At 36.1% G+C, this 21,205-nt stretch overlaps 1 protein-coding gene across 8 annotated transcripts in view; it reads right to left on the reverse strand.

Annotated features, from left to right (window-relative positions):
- Positions 1 to 267: 267 nt before the first annotated feature.
- The window catches only part of CADPS2 (calcium dependent secretion activator 2), a 292,254-nt gene continuing 271,316 nt past the window's right edge, over positions 268 to 21,205 (reverse strand). For all 8 annotated transcript variants that reach the window (XM_033057248.2, XM_033057245.2, XM_033057247.2 and 5 more), the window contains 2 exons: positions 5,065 to 5,169; positions 268 to 1,230 (listed from right to left, as the gene is read on the reverse strand). In XM_033057248.2, coding sequence (XP_032913139.1) covers positions 1,060 to 1,230; positions 5,065 to 5,169 — 276 coding nt within the window. In that variant the 3' untranslated portion in view covers positions 268 to 1,059. The remainder of the gene's footprint in view (positions 1,231 to 5,064; positions 5,170 to 21,205) is intronic.

Raw genomic sequence — 21,205 nt, forward strand, 5'->3', positions numbered from 1 at the left:
AAAAAAAAGAAAGCTCTGTGAGTTTGGATGAAAATTTGAATTCTTTCTAGTTCATCCTGAGGGCATCAAAAAGCAGGCAGTGGGCCCTGTCTCTTCATCTGCTACTGAGAGGATTTTGTTTGCTTTTTTCCTTTTTCAAGGCACTGTGTCCTTGGGTATTTGTTTGCTATATATATCTGCTCTATAAAAGAAACATATTTGCTATAAATCACTATGTATATGAAATAATTAAAAAAACTCTCATTCTCATGAGGAATCATACAATGGTTTAAATTGTTTGAAATACTGAAAACATCTTTTAATTGTAGAATTCTATACAAACTTGGGTAGATACATAAATGGCCACGACAAAATGTGTTGTTATTGCCTGAAAATTTTCACAAAAATACAAACATAGACAGCAAGCTCACTGACATCCAACAGGATGGGAGATCTTTAAACTTGCAAAATGAATAGACATGACACTCCTAAGCAGTTTGTACGTGTTTGACTGTCCTTGAAGTTCTTCTGCTTATATACCAACCTCAATATACAAAGAACCAAGATTAAAATTTTTAATGCACATCACATAACAATGTAAAATTAAGCACAAAAAAGGTAAACAAATTGTAATCCTGAAAATACACTTTTTTTTTTTTTTTTTAACCTAGGGCATTGACTCATTCCAAGGATGATTTCCTGTATAGTTGTGTTTTAAGTGCGACACACATCTTGTTTCTGCACAGGACATCAATATCAGATGGAGATACAAGAATGAATGGTAGCTAACAAAAGGGAAAGAAATGTAACCACAAGTGGAACTCAAACTCCATGCCAGTGTTTTTGCAGCCCTAAGCAAAGCTATACATAAAAATATGCTACAACCATTATTCTCAAAAGTCCTTGGCACTTTTCCTCTTATAATCTCTCTTTTTTAATGGAGCAAATTGCATCTCTGCACTGATATAAGGCAAAACTATAAATGCAATTACAAGGACAAGTTACCAAAAAACCCCAAGGCAAAGATAAACCCCACCCTCAGACCATCATCGCCAGCTCTGAATGCTTTGTGAAATAACATCATCCTTCCTCCTCATCACTGTCTTTCATCGTAATGCCCTGAAGTCCTCCTGCATCCGTGACTGAGACTGTGGCTTCCTCTACAGTCAGGCGGCTGTGCACGGTGTCGTAGGTTTTGCTGTTCAGCGTCCCCTCCATCACGCCTTGCAACCTGAAGTCTCGGTAGGTTTTCTGTGGCAAAAGTAAAATATCCTGAATTGGACTCCAGCAAGTCTGAGTACTCTTTCTCTATAGACTGGCCATTTCTAGCCAGTAGCACAGGTTTATTCCTCCTGCAGGTTAGGGACTTAACACCTTGATAAAGATTTTATGGCCTTAGTTTTTGGGCTGCATGACATTTCTACAAACTCTAGAGATTCTAATCTGATGGTCATTTCTAATAAGATGGTCATTCCTGTATTTTGTGCTATAGCATACTCTAACTGCTGATTTCTCAGTCATTTCCATTTGTTTCATATATTCAATAAGACTCCGGCTGAGAATTTTTCTAAATACCAATTGAAATGTGAATTTGGCTATAGGTAGTTCAGTTCTGTCATTTCACAGGAAATGTAAATGCCTGACCTTTCCCCCATAATGTGACTTTATTTATATTTCTCTTTACGTTTACATGCCAAATGTGGAAAAATAATGATTATATATTACAATATGATGTAATATATATGTATTGCTCTAATAATGAATACAGATTATGATCTATACTACATAGTACCAGAATTTATCAGGTGACTACTAAGTAATTGACATTCTAAGTCTCTAGATTTTGATTCACATCCACTTTTTTTTTTTTCATTCTAGGAGATTTTCTTTCCCTGGTATTCATATTTTTCATCTTTCCCATGAACAAGCAGATACAACTTTCTTCTTTGCTTTTTCCATCATGTAAGAATTATGAGTGGAATTGTTTTATTCATCTATGCTATGTTCAAGTAAGTATATGGAAAAATCACCCATATACTTTATTTTTAAATTGTAACATATTTGAAATTATCTTCCCTGATATTACCTTTAAAGACTTAAAAAGGATAAGTTGATCTAGGCAGTTTTTTATTTTGTATATGCTACCACTACAAATTCTCAATGTTTTGGAAGAGAATATGGGGAAAAGAAAACGGAAGATAATTAAGGGCTATAAGGCCAATTCCTCTGCCTGAGGAAGAGACCATGTTCAACCCTTAGAGAAAGAAAAGATTTGATCTTATTTCACTCCATACTTCAGAGAACTGCAAAAGACCACTTTTAAAACGGGTAACATTCAGTTGGGAGATTTTTTTTCTGCCACTATGATGATTATTTAAGCCTTGTTTGAATCACTGCAACTGAGATTTATTTGACTTTCACGGGTCAACGTCAGAGTCAATGGATGCAGCTTATGTTTTGCTCACACACTCCTGCAAGTACCCCTCCTGGTATTTTTCAAGTGTCACCATTGCATTCCTTTTTTATAACACTGTGCATTCAATTTTGCTTTGATGCTGTTAACGGGTCCTACAGCAATTTCCTTCACTTTTACATTGTATTCTTCCCATTCTCAGACCAGCACTCTGGGGTTCAGACATTGCTCTTCTCTTGACATAGTTTTGCAGGATAATAATGTTCACTTCCAAGCTTAATTTTTCATTTCTCCCTAACTTTCTTGGTCCTTGACCCTTCTTTAGTCACATCCCTCTGCATGTGTCTCAGACATCTAACGAAACCCTTATGCCATCATAAGCCTTTAAAGAGAATAAAGGAACAATGTTTCTTCTTCTAGGCTTTCTTAATAATGCCTCTACTCTTGTTGCATCCAAGACTCATCCTGTGTCCTTCCAAAATGATCTACTACTTATTTGGCGGTTTACTGGTGTTTTTTTGGTTGTTGTTTGTTTGGGTTTTGTTTATTATTTGTTTGTTAAAATTTTTTTTTGTTGTTTTTTAAAAAATATTTTTAAGAAGTGGCAGGAGCAAAACAGCCTCCTAGATTTTTCTTGTGGGATTTTTTTGTTTGTTTTGGTTTTTTGTTTGCTTGTTGTTTATTTTTTCCCTAAAGCAAACACAAAAGTGCCATCATTCATTCTAGTTTGGAGGACCTGCACCTCCCCACATCTCTCTGCAGCTGGGTTGAAGTAGGAAAAGTTTCTTATGGTACTCTTCTCTTCTTGAGCCATTGTTCTGTATTTCCCAACAGCCTGTTGTCTGCAGAATTCCCATTTTACCAGTTCTATCTTCACCCACCAAAACCAAGGTCCACAAAATTTTCTGTTTTCCAGAACCAATATGATTGATATTATCTTCTTCAGTTTTTATGATCCATAGAGGGTGCCATGGAATAACACAGTTGGAATTTACATGCAGAGCCCGCTATACAGGCACAAAGAGGCCAGAAGCAGTGTTCCCACCTACAGTGGGAGCCTCCTGCTTTTAAACAAGGCTCACCAGTGTGCCAGGAGGCAGAGGGAAGGCAGGTTGGCAGTGCTTCTCATTCACCTGAAATTCAGTTCTGTAAGAGTTTCCTTTAATCTTCCTGGTGATATTTCTCTTGTACAATTTAGCCTGACCATTCTTACATCTCATAGGGCACAGGTTTTAGATCCTTTAACACCTATCCTCTTCCTCAGAGCATGGTAACTACCTTGAAAAGGGATTTTTTATAAGGGCATGGAGTGAAAGAACAAGAGGGAATGGATTCAAACTAAGAGTAGGTTTAGATTAGATATTTGTAAAGGTCTCTACTGTGAGGGTGGCGAGGCACTGGAACAAGTTGCCCAGGTAAGTTATGGATGCCCCATCCCTGGAAGTCAAGGCCAGGCTGGATGGAGCTCTGAGCAGCCTGGTCTAGTCAGAGGTGTCCCTGCCCATGGCAGAGGGGTTGGAACTAGATAATATTTAAGGTTGCTTCCAACCCAAACCATTTTATGATTTTGCAATTCATTTGAGAACAGCTTTTAACAAGGAACAGCAAACTGCTTTTGCCATTTGGGCACACAATCAAGTGAAGAGCCAAATCCTGCTCCCATAGAAATCAGTTAAGGTCAAGAACAGCAAAGCTGTTGGGTGTTTCAGGGAGCCATGATGCCATCATCATTATTATGACTGTTTTCTGTCATTTCTCTTTTTTCTGTTCCTTTTTGCTAGTGAATCCTGAAAGCTGCAGTGGCAATTCTGGTGACCACGAGTTAAAATGCTTCTGAATTTATAGTCTTGCATAAACTTCATGAGAAAATATTTTTAAGAAATCAAGGTCACTACTGACAACAGGTGTTTCTTACTCCACATTTGTACAGATAACAAGAATGTCCAAAGTTCAACAAGACAGAATTAAAAGGAAAAAAATCTGAAATGTTTTCTGTCCCTTGCCTAAGGGTATCAACTAAGATCTGAAAGGGAGTTAGGAGGAAACTTTCTTTTATGGTAGGTTAACCCATAATTGCCTACTGCAAGGCATGTTACACTCTCCTTGGAAGCATTTGACGTTGGCCAATGTAAACAACTGAGAACTGAAGTGGAGGGATTGGTATGTCCATCGATACTTATCCCTGAGTATGAAAGGTTAGAAAATGTTATCTAACATTCAATACTGTTTGCAATTAAGCCTAGTAATTACACGTGCATAAAAAAGAAAATAGTTCCTTTTTTTAGGAAAAGGGGGAAAATGGAGAGGGAACACTATTGAAATTATTTAGGTAAAACAAAAATTCAGTAACAAGACAAATAATAATTTAGTAAGAATAATTACACAGCAATGCTGTACAGCTAGCTGCAAAATTATTTGGAACTATCTAAATTGTCTCCAAGTCCATAATTTATGATAAATACTAGTGCACAGATAATTAACATTAAGGGGTTTAATAAGTTATTTTATTCTGGAATTTGCTGCAACTGTGGGGAAAAAAAATCCCAACCTAAAACTACATAAGTTTACAACTTTATTCCACATTTTTTAAATTTGAGGTTGATCATCCATGTTATTACTTTATTACTTTTCTCTCTTTACTATGCAGTCTAATACAAACATATTTTATTTACCTTCACTATCTTGATGAGAGTCTTCAGCTGGTAGATGTGAAGCTGAACGTCTAATCTGTCAGCCAACCACATGCATATGACTTTCATGGAGTTGCTATACCATTGCTGAAAAGAAGGATAAAAAAGACCAACAACAAACACCACCAAATAACCCTGTAGTATTCATTTAACAGATTTGGTAATGAGAGGTAATGAAACACTTTGAAATGATCACAGATCAGCACTTGAAGTCAACAATGATATAATTTCCTGTTATGAGAATTGCATGGGTCAGTAGGAAATCAAATAACTTGACCTAAACCATTCTTTACATGAATTAGCACCTGCCATTTTATCTTTCAGTTACAACATGTTCAAGCAAAATAGCGTTATGCACTTTGTTATCTGTCAGTGAGAATGGATATTAAAGATACAATTACAGCAGAGAATTGACAGCTAAAACAGCAAGGATAGAAATTGGTAGGGTATCTTGAGGGAGAATTTAAAGTAACTAGATTTTTCAATCCAAACAGGAAGCAGCACCAGAGAATAAGTTTGTCTTTTTCTTATATATTTTTTTTTTAACCACTTCATCATTAAGTAAAAAATACCAAGAATCCCTGGAAACTGTTTTTAAATATGATCAAAACACCACTCCACCCTTTCCAAAACAACCATATTAAGGTTTTGGTTTACATTAATTACTAATTATAATTATAGCCTACCTTATTTCCTTTTTATGTCTTAGGCATGGTATGTTTTCACTCAACACTTCACAAATGGATGGGTTAAGAATAAGCCCTCTGCTGTTGGTGTCTATGTTACTGTAAAAAATGCTCAGTTCCAAATAGCTACTGTAATAATTCTTTCACATTAACTAGATTAGAAGAGATTTTACTAAATACAGTTGTAGCACTTTCCCCCCTACTGTAAAATCACAATCAGATGCCATTTAGTCAAACTGTAAAAAGGAAGGGATTTTTTTTTTTCATTTTAATAGTGAGAGATTAAAAGAGTTTGTCATAACTCTGTTTCTAGTCTCTTTCCCACAGGAAAGAGGTTTAAATTATTTTCTGATATAATTTCCCATGTCTTTACAAAATACAGAGATATGCAAAGAGAGGAAATCATGTGCATATTTTAAAATGCAGCATGTTAGGCAAGGTATATTTTGTGAAAGTAATTCAAAGGAAGTATCTAATATATCTCATTATCCACCTCCACATGAACAAATAAAATATAATATATACTGAAAATATGAAGACAAATTACTCACTACTGGAGTAACAAAAGAAAGAAATAGAATTCTTCCATTAAAAAGTAAGTTCTCTGTAAAACGCTTGAAAGACATACAGTAAATAACTACAAATACCATTTCCTTACAAGGAACAGTCTCATCACATTATAACTATTAGTTTTAAGAGAAGTTTTAAGTTTATTTTGTCAAATGTGTTAGATTCTATTTTAATTATGAATCACAGAAAATAAATACTTTTACTTTTCAGACTTTTTCTTATTAATTTACAATTTTACGTAAGTGGAAAAATGCACCACAAAAGCCACATATTTAATAAAAGTAATTTGATTTAGTCACTAAAATGTGGGACTGATTAGATATCCATAAAATACTGTTTTTTAATCACTGAATGACATTCTTATCCTATTTAATTTATTTCATCCCTAACATGCATGCTGGTATTGATTTTCTTTGTAAGTACCTGCAAAATATTTTTAATGTGACAGATTTGTTACTAAGTGGTAAACTATATGACAAGTGTTGTATGTATACAGATGTCTAGAAAATAAAATACAATTGTGCTTATTAATTGAACTCAATTGATCTAAATAAACATAAAAATTCCTACTTCAAACATTCTACCCAAATGCAATATGATAAGACAAGAAATTAGATTATCACTCAGACTCTACTGCTTTTAATTATGAACACAATCCTGGTAAAGAGAACTATTTTAGTAGGGGAGCCTTTTGAAAACTGATATTCTTCCAGTAATGCATCTGTTATGTACTTCTTTGTATCAAGTAGAAAGCAGAACGGGCTCAAACTTGCTCAGACAAACAACCTACAGACAGGACTGAAAATTCTGACACTGATTTTTCCATGCAACAATACTGAACAGTGACAGATTACTGACAATAGACTGTTCCAGTTTTATAGCAAGATATTTTAAAGCCCAGCCAGAAAACTTATATAAGATGGATGCAGTAAAACTTTGACTCTACATACCTGATATTTTTACATGCACTGAAAACAAAGCTAAGACATTGCAGGACATTAAATTTCTGTTCAACTTTAGGGATGAAAGCAATATAATATTTTTTTCCTGTCTAGCTTTGATGCAGTAAACATTCAGTACAAATGTTTAATTTGGTGATTGTGAAAAGATACTACAGTACTTCCTTTTCTGTCAACATATCTTATTCAGAAAAAAAATATGACCGTGGTTTTATTAGGAAAAAATATTTTTGTCACAATATTTTTAATAAAAATCATATTCAGGATATTTGTAGAATTCCCTCCCAGAGGTATTTGTGGGTAGGATTCTTGTTAATGATTGGTTTTATATCCACTAATTTTGAGGACTTAATATAGGCTGGAGCTGCATAAATTAAATCTGCTGGACTTCACAACAAGAAAATAAAGATTTCCCCATAACTTCTTCTTGAGTCTGTTAAAAAAATTCCTTGCAAATTCCTCTCAGAGAACCCAAGGCCACACATTTTGACAACCATGAGCATGTTAGAGAAGTAGGGATGGATCTACTGTGAGTGACGGGAATCTATTGCAAACCCCAAAACTTCACTGATTGGATAATTGGCCTGAGATTACCCAATTAAAACAGCCAGCAGCAGCAGCAACAACGACAATCGATTTAACAAATTTTAAGAAAAAGTAACTTTCCCATTAGTAACAATAGCAGGGAAAGGACAATGCATCTCTTGCAGGTGTTCATTATATGGTGCTACTGCCGCATTCTTTGCTCTTGTCTATGCAAGAGTAAAGCAGTAAGTGCTTATTATATATTTTTTCTAAATCAGCAAATAACACCAGCCAACCACTTAAAAAAAAATGTTTGCCTCACAATTTCCTCCTCTCTCCTTATTCACAGCCCATCCAGCTCCTGTAAGGGCATGCATTACTCACTTCATTTTCCTGAGATACCTCTTTCAAAGTAAAAAATAAGAGAAAAGGAAAGGCTAGGGTTGACTCTGTGAGACCCCTGTATTTATTCACACTTATTGTGCATGACTGTACACTGGTAAATCATATTAGCAGCCCGTCTCCCCATCAAGCTGCTACTTGCTTTCCAGCCCTGGGAAGGTTCAACAAATCAACAGGAGCACGGAAAACAGAACATCAGTCTAATCTAGTGTTTAAGGTGAAGTTTTCAAACCCAATCTAAGAAGATCTTTAGAGCAAGCAACAAGCTGAAGGGCTCAGAAGGTGGTATTGACAATGAAAGAGTGTTGAAATATTGAGAAGCGCAGCACTTGTGCATTTTTAATAACAAGAGGGTCAACAAGGACACAGCTCCCTCAGTGCCAATAGTTGCCACACCAGAGCTATAAACGCTCTCAGTTCATCAGATTTCTTAAACAGTTCATCAGCTTTCTTAAACACCCTAAACCCCCTCAGCAGACCTTTAGTCTTAAATTAACAAACCAAAGCAATGAAAGAGGGTGCAGCTTGAATGGCCAGCATTGATCCCCAACGGGGCTCGGCGCAGCTACAGGCACTGAAAAACTCGTTCCATTGTCAGGAGGAATTGACAAACCTCCTCGCCTAAATAGTGCAGCTCAGACGGGCTAGAGGCACGCAGCTGTAAAGGGCTCCCCTCGCCCCGCTCCCAGCGCTCACAATGCGCCAGGCATGAGCTCTTTGTCAGGCCCAGACTCTGCAATTTTCTAACAAGGATTAAAGTTGTTTCTCGGCAGGGCTACTGAAAAGCGATTTAGCAACATACCGTGCTTTCTTCAGGCAAGTTAAAGAGAAGTAGTTAAGGAATTTCATTATTCTGCTGACCGGTGGAAATACAAAACAAATATGATAAATATTCACCATCTTTCTGGGTGCCTGAGCTATAACATTCGCAGAATGGTTCAATTAAATATAACCCTTATCAGCTGAAAGCAAGCACTTCAAATTTATTTTTGAAGATTTATAAAAAGGTGCAGCTGTTTGCCACCTGGAAGGAGGCTCAATACATAGCAATACACAATGGTTTAGTTCTTCTAGGGCCAGTATCCCTAACGCCTAAGACACAAGACCCCGTAGAGTTTCTATACCTTGGCTGCTCTTGATAAATGGACATTGTCATAATGCCTTCTCTGCTGAGTATGGCAGGAGAACAGCTTTTCTAGGAACTGCATTTTATGCTCCTGTGGAAGCCTTTATCACACTATTGATCAGGAACTTGGTCACTCAGACAACAACAGGATGTTTCTACTTCCTTCAGCTTTATTCTCCCTACCAGAAACAAAAAGTATACTTCTCACTAAAGACACTGCACACCAAATGCAGCATAAGCTAAAATGAGAAAATAATAATGAGCTAATATACAACAAAATATGAGCAGGTTAAAATTTAAGTGCAAAACTGTCTAGTTTTTATTAAATGCTATTACATTTCTTCAAGTTTATGATAGAGAGCACTACAAGCAGACCATGGTACTTTTAGGACATTTTAAAAAAGCTAAATAGTGAAAAAAAAAGTTATTTCTTAAAAATGCAAACAGCAAAAGCCTAAAAAAGGTTCTGATTTAAATTTCATAATTTATTTTCCTTTTTGCAAAATACAAATAGTCATACTGATTGCCTTTGTGTAATGTTAAAGATAATGAGGGACACAAATGCAATTCGTAGTGTTTTTGAAAATTCTCGGAGGTTTAGAAGGTATAGCTGTATTTTCCAGTTAGGTATAGATATAATCTACTTAAATGAAGATTTTTACCTCAACACTGATGAGTTCATACATTCTTCTGAAAGCTGGGAAGTCTTGGTAACTGAAAGCACCCTCTAAGTCAGGAGTGGTCATCATGATGCTACCAAATTTATTCCTTTTGCATATGTATATATATATTTTTTCCCCTAGGAACTTCTATTTAAGATAAACTGAAAGAAATTAAAATTAAACTAAGCATGAGTGGAAAATCTATGGAGTTGGCTTCATTGGAGCCATGCAATTAGCAGGAAGGACAAACAAATGGAGATTCTTCCTTATACAAAAAAAATAAAAACCAAAAAACCCCCAATTCAGATATTTAAAACCCCTTGATCTGGAAAATGCCAAGTGATTAAATCAATATTGTGTCAAATACAAAAACTCTATTCCCCATTTCGCTACAGTCGCTTCCTAGATTTTCATTGAAGGACTTGTCCAGAAGTCCTCCCATTGCTGTATCACTTATTTCTGCTGTAATGCTCCTGTGTTCCCTCATGAGCTCCTCCTTTGCACAAAGCCTCTGACACATTCCTTTTTCACCTCACTGGTGTCTTACACTCCTAATGCTTGGCACCATTTATCCAGGCATCTTCCTGGAAACATCTCAGGCTTTCTTCCACCTTCTGTGTTTTTCTTCCTCCTCTGGGCCTGGAATACTAAGTGATGTTTTAAACCTTGTCTTAAGAATGTGCAAAAATGTTGACAGTCTAAATTGCAGGTATATGCATCAGGAAAAGAGAGGTGAGAAAGGAATCAGACACCACTGTCTGCTTCATCATTTCATATTTCTGATACAAGATTTTGTAAGTTTAGTAATTTGAAATTACAAACTCTGAGTCTTCCCCCCCCATTTTAATTTCTTCCTCCCCCTCCCACCCTCCAGCTCCCCATTTTTTTTTTTTCCTAAATGTGATTATAGTAGATTTAAGAACTTGCTTCTTGCACTCTACTTGGCCAAGGAAGAAAGTTTTTCTTTCTTCCTTCCAGTGGGATGCTTCCTTTGGCTTTTGCCTTTCCTTTTTTTTTTTGTGCCATTACTGCAACCTCCCAGGAAGCTCAGAATGCATTTTGTTTTTCTTAAGAACAAATACTTTAGTCTACAGTCAGTCTCTTTTCTGCCTATTTGAATGAAGGATTCCCACTGCCACTCCCAAAGCAATCAGGGGAAAAGGGAAAGGAGCTCAACAGAAAAAGGAACCCAAAGCTTGATGGAAATACCTTGTTCAGAAAGACTTATGACAACAAACACGTGAACAGTTGTTGGATGGGATATTTTGTTGACAAAAGGAAACAAAATTAATTTTCAGAAACCAATAATGAGAAGAAAAGAAAAAATATGGCTCATTTAAAAGCATATTAAGCATCTTTGAAACTCCTGATCAAAAAGGATATAGTTCTGAAAAACGAGAAAACGTCTAACATATGAAAAGCTTATCTTTTAGAAGGAAAGTAAGTTTTTCATATTTTTGGCTTCTATTTAGAAGATGGCTAGTTGCTACAGATCTGCTGTCAATTTACAAATAAATACAGACTTTTAATGCAAAATATACAGTACTCTTCTTCCCTTGTATTTCATATTGGTTGTTAAACAGCAATTTACAATATTTATGCTACTTTAAAATGTTAATAATCTTCATTTTTTTCTGGCTTCTTCACATATGGCAGATAAACTGGGAAACTGAAATTCGCAAAATTAGACAAATGTAACTTCTTTCCATATCTGGACATATGTAATGTTTCTGTTCTGATTTTAAACAGTAGGAACTAACATGATACTCATGACTGTGAGAGACTGACAGTATAAACAGTTTCTCTGCTCCACTCTAGGTATGCATTGCATCTGTGAACAAAACTTCCATAGGTTATTCTGGTGCTAAACTCTGTGGAGCAAACACTGTCAGTCTTGCTGCACTGTGTTGTATTGCAGTTTGGGTACATGCACAAACATCCTCCAAGGCACAGAATGGGGAACATCACTTGAGTGACCCTGAAATGAAAGCCAGCTTGAATCCTCAAAATAAACAAATTAACATAATGCAAAATGACCAAGTTGTTACTCATTATAACACTTGCTTCAGGCTCTAGTTTCAAAAGCCCTACAAATGTACTTAGCTGTACAAATGCTAAGCAGTCTTCCTAAGTGAATGCCTAACATTATAGAATCACAGAATGGTTTGAGTTGGAAGGGACATTACAGATTATTCAGTTCCAATCCCCCTGCCATGGGCTAGGATGCCACTCACCAGACCAGGTTGCTCAAGATCCTGTCCAACCTGACCTTCAACACTTTCAGGGATGGTGCATCTCCAACCTCTCTGGACAACTTGTTCCAGTGCCTCACTACCCTCTAAGTACTTTCTTTCTAATATCTAATCTAACCTAGGCTCTTTCAGTTTAAAAATACTGTTCCTTATTGTGTCACTACATACCCCTATAAAAAGTCACTCTCCCTCCTTTTTATAAGCCACTCTGCCTGTAAGATATGCAGTCAAGACACCCACCCCTGCTTTAGCCCACTCATCCCTGGGAAATTCTCACTCCCTGAGAATCACTCTCATCATAGGGACCACAGGAGATCTTCTCTTAGTTGTATTTCTCTCTTAAAGTAATAATATTCTTCATCTCAGTACCAAAAGCGAGATAGACTGAAACTGGGTCAGTATCTGTGCTGTGGCTTTTACACTCACTTTAGTAGTTTTTGTCCTAGAATCTTCTACTTAGACTTCTGCTCCCTGTGGAGTGAGGTCAAGTACATATTTTTATTACAGTATTTAAACCATCCTGAGTTCTTCTGAATGAATATTTACAGGCAGCTCATTTCTTTCCACCTCATCAATCTTGACTTGTGCATTTACTCTTTATGCTATGGCAGTGCCATGTGATGGAGCTGGATGTAGCTGTGAAGCTGGCAGGGAGATGCACACTGCTGGAGCTACTCTTCTCTTACACCACTTCAACTGGGCACTGCAGTGAGCTGCCCTAATGTGGAGCAGAGTTCCAGCCTCCTGCCTCCCTCTTGCTTCTCTCCTCCCCTTTATCTTTGGAGAAATGTCCTTGGACTGGGCAGGTGCCTGGTATACTCCTTTCCATCCCAGACCCTGTTGCCCATGAACACTCTCTGTTATGTAAATTTTACAGCTGTGTTGGGGGTTTTGTGAGCAGATTTATCTCTGCATTATTTTTACTTTTTTTCCTTGCTCTTTAAGTGCAGTATAATGCAGAAGAAATTCAATGCAATGTAAATTAAGAAAATCTACCTTGACACACCTGAAAATTATTTAAAGAAAATCATCTCTGTTTAGTTTAACACTTCTGCACATTTAAGTTGGCACTAAAGCTTCAGTTTCTCATGATTAAACAGGTGAAGAAGCTCTTTCCACTGACAAATCTGTGTCAGAGCACTCTGCAGCATCCTTATCTATTCTGATTTGCAACACAGCAATCTCTCTCTTTTATGCCTGACTCATTATAGTAAAGCTAGATTGTTCTTAGGGTTTCTGGCACAATTTTTCTTGTAATGTGATCAATGATGTGGTTGTGTGTCTATTTGTGAACACTTATGCAGAGTTTTGTTTTACTTTCCTTTTTCAACTAAGCTTGACCCAAATGAAATACAAGTATAAACATCAAACCTGCAAGTAAGGTTTGAGAAGCCACAAGGTTCTCCTGCTGTTTATACGTTGTGTGAATTACAGTACATCAAGAAATCAATATTCCCTAGATGGTGCTTGTGCCTGGCACTTCATGGTGAACAAACATTAGGTAAGACAATACAAATGGTACAATCCTTATTGATTTCTCTTGACTGTGTAGAATGTGAAAGCTGCAGCCACAGTTAACACTTACTGACAGACTCATCTAAAGTTTCAGTGCTATTTTATATTTTTATAGTTGTCCACACTCAATTGATTCTATTAAGTTGCTAGACACATTTCAAGCCATCTAGATAAGAAGAAAAAGTGCAGTGCCTGGAATGAGATGCTGCTACTTTATGCCTAGCAGGATAAAAAGGTTAAAGGACTAAATTGTGCCTGGATGTTGGAAGGAGCTCTCTTTTATTAGATAGAATTGTTTTTGCTTTTCATGAATGGATATTGTGAGTGATAGATAGATCCATTTAACTAACGTAATAAATGAATGAACAGTGTATACCTGAAATGCGTATGAGGAAACTATACTGGAAGCTCCCAATGTTATAGACCTTCCCCAAACAAACAAGCAAAACCCCCTTGTAGTTCTATTTGATTGAAAAAATTCCCTCAGGGAAAAAAAAAATCAGGTGGGCTTTAAAATATTAAGTTTAAGGATTTTTTTCCCCTCCCCATTTTTCCTCTAACACCCGTTTTCCCTCTTGTGACTCCTAACACACATTTACCTGTTGTGACTCATAACACCCAGAGCAATTTATACATTGTTTTTTTTTTTTCTTTCCAAAAAAAGTTAGCTTCTCACACAAGTCAGGGAATTTAGGGGGTAGAGCAATATAAGGAATTCTGAGTACCATGCTATTAGTTTTAGTGCCCTAAAAATAATCTTCTATTTCCCTTTTATATCCAGAGAGCACTTTTAGCAAGATATTAGAGTATTTATTTCATAGTCTCTTACTCCCCTGCTGGAAAAATTTAAGTAATATGATTGATTTGGTCTGAAAAAGGTGTCAGACATCCATTCCATGAATACTAAATGCAGACTGCATATGGGATATTTAATGTCTTGAGAAAATAATTTTTATATCTTTTTAGGTCATGTGGTAAACAACAAAACGGAAATTCAAGAATTTAAAATGGCATAAAGAATGAAGATGTTTCTCTAGAGGAAACACTGTCAGCAATAGTATAAAACAGCTTACAAAGTGTTGAATATTCTGATCCTGAAGTAGCAAACTCGGAAGCATATGTAAGTGTACTGATTTCAACAGTACTGAGCTTTGCTGCTGCATAATCAGCACTCTCCAAGAGTGGGCACTCTTTTTCTCAGCATAATCCAGAAAACAAAACAAAACAAAAAAAATCAAAGATAACTTCTATACTATCTGAAATCAGACGGAGGTTACATTTTTCCGATTTCAAATGAACTATTTTTCTTTTATAGAGATTGCTACCTTGAAAAATGATGTGAGTCTATTTGAAATCATCAGGAATAAGTCAGTGAACTTTAAAAAGACTTTGAACAGTAAGTTTGCAAAATGTTGTTCCATCTTGCAGAAGAGTTTCCTATACTCGAGCATGTCAATATAACTCACTTTTACAGTGACACTGCCAACAGTTTACTTTAAGATTCTCTTGCCAGAAAAGAAACAACTGTTTCAAAACTAGAAAAAAAAAATTCTGTTAGATCATGAGACAACTACAGAGTGGTTTTCATATCATGAGCTTTCTATTTCCCCCATAAAATAAGAGATGCAATTAAAGATGAGTTAAGACTTTGGTGAAAATCTAAAGAGCATCGGCAAATCTGAGCACTGCTCAGCTTTTCAATTGCTTTTCTACTTCTCAGTTCTTTTAAATGGTTTTCTATGGCAGGAACATTTTTCTTAATTAGTCACAGCTAATTACTGTTCTGGCATAGACAAGTAATCAGAAATGTCAGAGCTGCAAGGCTACATCTCCCTAATCCTTTGATAATAATTTAGCCTCCTGGGAGGGCCTCAAGCTGTGGTAAGTAGTGGCTGACAATAAGGCAAAATTAGGTGGGCAGCAGACCATTAGGATAGAAAAATAAAAAGCACTACCAAATCCTGCTGAGCACCATCAGGCAACTAACTACACTGCCAGATGAGGTGCCTGTTTAAGCCTGTGTTGTTAATTAGCTGATTCTACCAGACCTGCCACATATGTCCAGGTGCATCGTGCAAAGATGTGTATTTCTGGGTTTGCGCCAAAGGACAATTTTGCACTGTGATCAAATTTCAAGAATCTGAGAAAGAAGCCCACATATTTCTTGAAGATTACTCTGAGTTATCAAAGAAATAAGAAGATCAACAAGCTACAATCCATTTTTGTTGAGTTTTTTTTTTAAGTAATTAGGCACGGTCCTCTCATGTTTCTCAAAGGTTAATACAAACACAGCTTTTGATTCAAATGTGGCCTTTAACCAAGTAGACCTTTTGTCAAATCACACACTTGCAAATAATTACATAACAACAAAAGTGAAGATTACTTATTAAAATTAGCATGACAGGAAGTAATTTCAGAATAAGAAAAAAGAAGTCACAATTGACATTTTCTAGAAAAACAGAGTTGAATACTAAACACTACAAAAATAGTGCTTTTAAGGTAGACTTAAGCAGCACGAGAAGTTGGTACTACTGAAAACTCAATTTAAGTGTTCCTTTTAGCTGTGTAACACCATGATTTGCACATTTTGAAACACTTTTTTTTTAAATAGGTCAGAAAACCTATAGAAATTAGGCAATTGAATAAAGTATTTGGCAAAAAGAATGAATGGCAAACAGGAATTAGTGAGATGAGTGCTTCATATCTCCATTTAGCCATTGAGCAGAGTACATATGATAATGACCTTTGAAGAATAATTAAGACCTCATAAAATCTCAAGTACATCATTGAACTTGAATTGTCCATCCCTGCTACTAATGGAAAATGAAAATAATGCTTGGAATATAGGAACATCACTAACATTTAATAAACATTCCAGACAAAATGCAAGCAGTTTTTCAACAGAAAAAGAATATCACATTACATGTGGACCTTTAAAATACAAAAGCCAAAATCAGCTATGTAAATCTGGAGTGCTTAGGCTTTTAAACTGCTCATAAAGACATTCAGTCTTTCTGCACTCCAAAGACAATTGTATGGGTTCCCTGCCACACACAACTCTTACACAGCTCGTTGAGTTATTGCCATGCATGAGGCCACAGCCTCCAGGAAATCCTCCCACATGGGCAGTCCCTGCAAAGTCAGCAGGAATACTGCATCGCACCACACCAGTTCAGCATCCAGAGGAGATTTTCAATCAGGGCCAAAGCAAACATCTGCTCACAGGTGCCATCTTGTACAAGATAACTGTGTGCACCACTTTGCCAATGCTCGCCTTTCCAGGATGTGCACTCTATTTTATGTGTTTATGGCACACTTGGGAAAAGGTTTCCCAGAAGTTATAACCCCAAAAAATTGGAAACCCTTTCAGCTGTACTAGTGGCTGAACAATGATGCACTTAAAGCTATTCTCTGAAACCACTCTCTATTTCTCAGAGCAGCAATCACTTATTGCATAAAGATTTAATTGCACATATAGTCTTAATAAAACTGTAATCATACATCTGTTTACACCATAAGTTTTTCACAACAGATACAAATATAACCTGTTAGATAATGCTCTCAATGGCACATACACCAAGAAGAATCTGAAGCAAAAATGTCTGGAATTTTTTTTTTTTTTAATATCCATACTTCACAGTACATTCACAGGTACAAGAAAGTGAGAATCTACCCAGGTGGCACTTAGGAACTAGATATCACTACAGAAAATAAGTATTGCATTGATGTTTTAACAGAGCAGTATGCGAAATTAAATGCATTTCCAAGAGTTTTGTCAACAAAATCCAATTTTGTTTAAAGGAAATATTTTAAATTTACAAGTCTGATTATATTAAAATGCTCAGGAGTTCTAGATTTATCAGACCCATCTTAAAAGTTCTAGTAGAAACATGAATCTAAGTCTAGTCAATGGGAATAATCTGGCATGTTTATGGAAACAGCACTGCATTTATTAAAGCTAATGGTAAAAGACCTATTGATTTTGAGAAGGTAGAACCAGATCCCATGGGAATTTCATATTTGAGTTTTTTTAAAATCTGATAATTTTGTGATCAGATACACAGCACTGTTTTTTGATAGACTGCACAGATGCTCTTACATTATCCATGAAATGGATTAACTTTATAAATGAGACATTAATAATAATTAGTAATATTATCTATTTATTCTAGGTTTGTGTAATTATATTCTAAGTATTTAATTTTTCCATTCACCAACTTGATTTACTACCTTTTCTGAAAACAAGTATTTTTGAAACTATTTACAAAAAAACCCACCTAAAGTATTATACTGTTTCTAAAACATTAACCCAGAGCTACAGAAGAGCTTAATCATATGCAATAGATTACAAACGGTTCCAATGCTCTTTAAGAAATGTGATGCTAAAAACAAATAAACACTATTCTCCATCCCTGTCCTACCCTCAACTACAAGCTGGTACTGCATGAGAGTAGGAGATAAATGTCCCAAATCCCTGTGACAAAAGGAATTTGACAAGCTAATTCCAGCTGATTTTAGGAAGAAGACCATGTCCCATACTGCAAAGGAAGGGAAAAATTCCTATGTCTTTGATAAACTGTATTTTCCTATGTCTTTGATAAACTGACCAAGTGAAAAATCTTGGTGACTTCAAACCCAGTGATTAGTTTTGAAGACAGGAAGGCAGCCCACTGGCCTGGGAGAGACCAGTGCTACCAGGAGCACCTGGACATATTACTCTGCCTGCTGTCTACAGTCCTTCTGGAGGAGGTAATAATGAAATGTACCCAGAAGCTGAGTTTTTCAGTGGAACTGAAGAAAAAAAATTTCACCTTGGTTCTGCTGCGTGATCAGCAGATGTACCAAAGCACAAGATCGAAATGGTTTAAAAATGGTGCAGAAAAAACTATCAGCCCAGTCTATTTTCAAAGTCATTGGAGATTTGAACCTCTTTCATACTTAAGGACTCATATCACAAGTTTGAGTTCCAGTCTCCTTATTTTCATATTTTGTCTAGCAGGGCACTGCTTTTATAGGCTTACCAAACACTACCATAAAACATCACCTTTCTTTGTCTTCTCTCCAGTTAGAACCTTCTCAGGTAGATTAAAAATGTTACAACTCCTAGCCTTAACATATTGTGACTCACTGGCAGGCATTCATACTTGTATCAATATTATTCTTAAATTTAAATGGTCTTTGTTATGTACATAACATGTTGTTCACCTGGTCACCGTAGCATATATGTTAGCATATAGCAGCCCTGGATCAAGTCAGTGATATCTGCACATAAATAGTTTGCAATTTTACATTTTTGTGGGGTTAAAATAGTGTCTCAGGCCTAACCTTCTCTATAACTAAGATGTCTAGCACACAGAACAGTCAGGTTTTTTGTTACTCTGGAGGAGATATTTCCCTGGCTGAAGCACAGGAAAGCGTACTTTTCCTCTCTCACTTGGCAGATGATTACTTAGCTGATACTAATTCAATGTGTTTTAAGAGGAAATCAACTATGATCTACAAGTCTGGCCAATTCAATGGTTTCAAATACATTTACATAAAAATGTGAATATATTTTATTCCTTATATTGAAATATAACTTGATAGATCTGAATTTATAAAAAGAGTACCGAGGTTTTCCTAAAGCAATAATTTTTAAAAACCCTTCAAAAATGGTTTGCAAAATCTTCATAATAATTTGCAAAGTCATAATGTTCTAAATCTGAGTTAATGTCAGGGAAGGCAAATTAACAGAGTGAGATGACTTTGTTTTACATTTCTGCATGCTATGAGCTCCCATATTTGTTAATGCTTTTTTAATGCTGCATCTGTCCAATCAATTATATCTCCCAGTGTGATGTTACATAGAAATGTGATACCACCATGTAGAAAGAAAAATAAAGACACTAATAGATACCTGATTAAAAAAATACATATTACGTATATATCTCTTATTTTCTTACAGATACAAGCATTGGTCACAGCAGCATACTACTGAATAAAAGGGGACAGAAATGGGTTTGCAAACTCAAAGGCAAGTGCTGTATTAGAACTTATGTCCATACAGGAGATGTGTTCTTGTGCTGAAAAGCTTAATTGCTGGAATGAAATACAGAAGAGGTTCTTAACCCACATTAACCCAGCCCTGCTGAAGCCCTATCCTTGTGTTAGTGCTAAGCCAAAATCATGCCAGGAACTGTGCTGGTGACTTAATGGTGTGGAGGATCCCTTGACAGTTCTCAGCCCCGTGCCCAGGCCCTGGCCAGTGCCCCACGTTGACACAGCCTCAAACTCAGCCCCATCCCACTGCATCAAAAAAGTCAGCATGGTCTCTCCAGTGAGAGTTAGACTTGGCCTTAGGCAGATAATTTTATTAACGTTCAGGAAACGACAACATAAGCAAAAATAACCCCAAAGAAAAACAAAAACAAAACCAAAAAAAAAAAGAAACTTGAAAATGAAACATATGCTTGTAGATTCACTGCAAAAGCAAACTGAAGCAGAAGTTGCTAATACGGTTTTAGTACTTTGTGAAGGTGCCAGCTGGATGGATGATAATTTTTCTCCCCCTGCAGGGCATCAAAGCTTTTATAAAATCATTCTTTTCACACATATTAGCACTTAGCTTATTAAAACAGATGATACTTTTTTTTTTTTTTGAGAAGATGTCTGGGAGTGTCTGGAAATATGAAATCTGAGAGTTGGGTCTTATTTTGACCACCCAGTCAAACAAACAACAAACACTGACATGACATACCATGGCTGAGAGTCTGTGTTATGGGACCTTCTGTGACTGCCACAACTGTAGTGTCACAGTAAAGGCTGTGAATTGCTGTTATGAAAACATTTGCTGTAACTTGCATAATTAAAAGAAACTGCCAGCAAAGCTTTCTAAAATACTTAGGAGATGATACAAATAAATACATTTCAAAGTCTATATTACGTTCCAGAATTATTTTGTAATAAATTCCATTTCACAGTGCTAGAGATGACTTATTTTCCTGTTCAGATTCCTATATAATGGTGACTGAGATAATTGTCATGTAACCTGATCCAAGCTTATAGTTAAATAGCTTTTATTTTATGTATATTTTACATGTGTAGTGCTTTAAATTTATACAGAAGGTACTATTCCAGCTGCCTACAGCTTCTCCTTCAGGCAATTAAGAAAAGGACATACTAGACATAAATTAGTAGTCAGAACTTGAATGAACTGAAATGTGATCATTTCTCACAAAAAGATGAGGAATCAGGGCAAATGGATGAATGGAAGAAGGCTGCAGAAGTTATTATCAAAGCTGAGGAAAATTTTTGCATGCACCTTGAAGATGAGGATTACTCTGAACTTGCAGAAGTCAGATTAGAACTTTGAAAATGAATTTGAAAATTCAATAAATGTTGATGTCAATTCAATAAATGTCAACTTTAGGACATTAGAAGTCTTAAA

Source organism: Catharus ustulatus, chromosome 4, assembly GCF_009819885.2.
Source record: "Catharus ustulatus isolate bCatUst1 chromosome 4, bCatUst1.pri.v2, whole genome shotgun sequence".
Classification (NCBI taxonomy): Eukaryota; Metazoa; Chordata; class Aves; order Passeriformes; family Turdidae; genus Catharus; species Catharus ustulatus.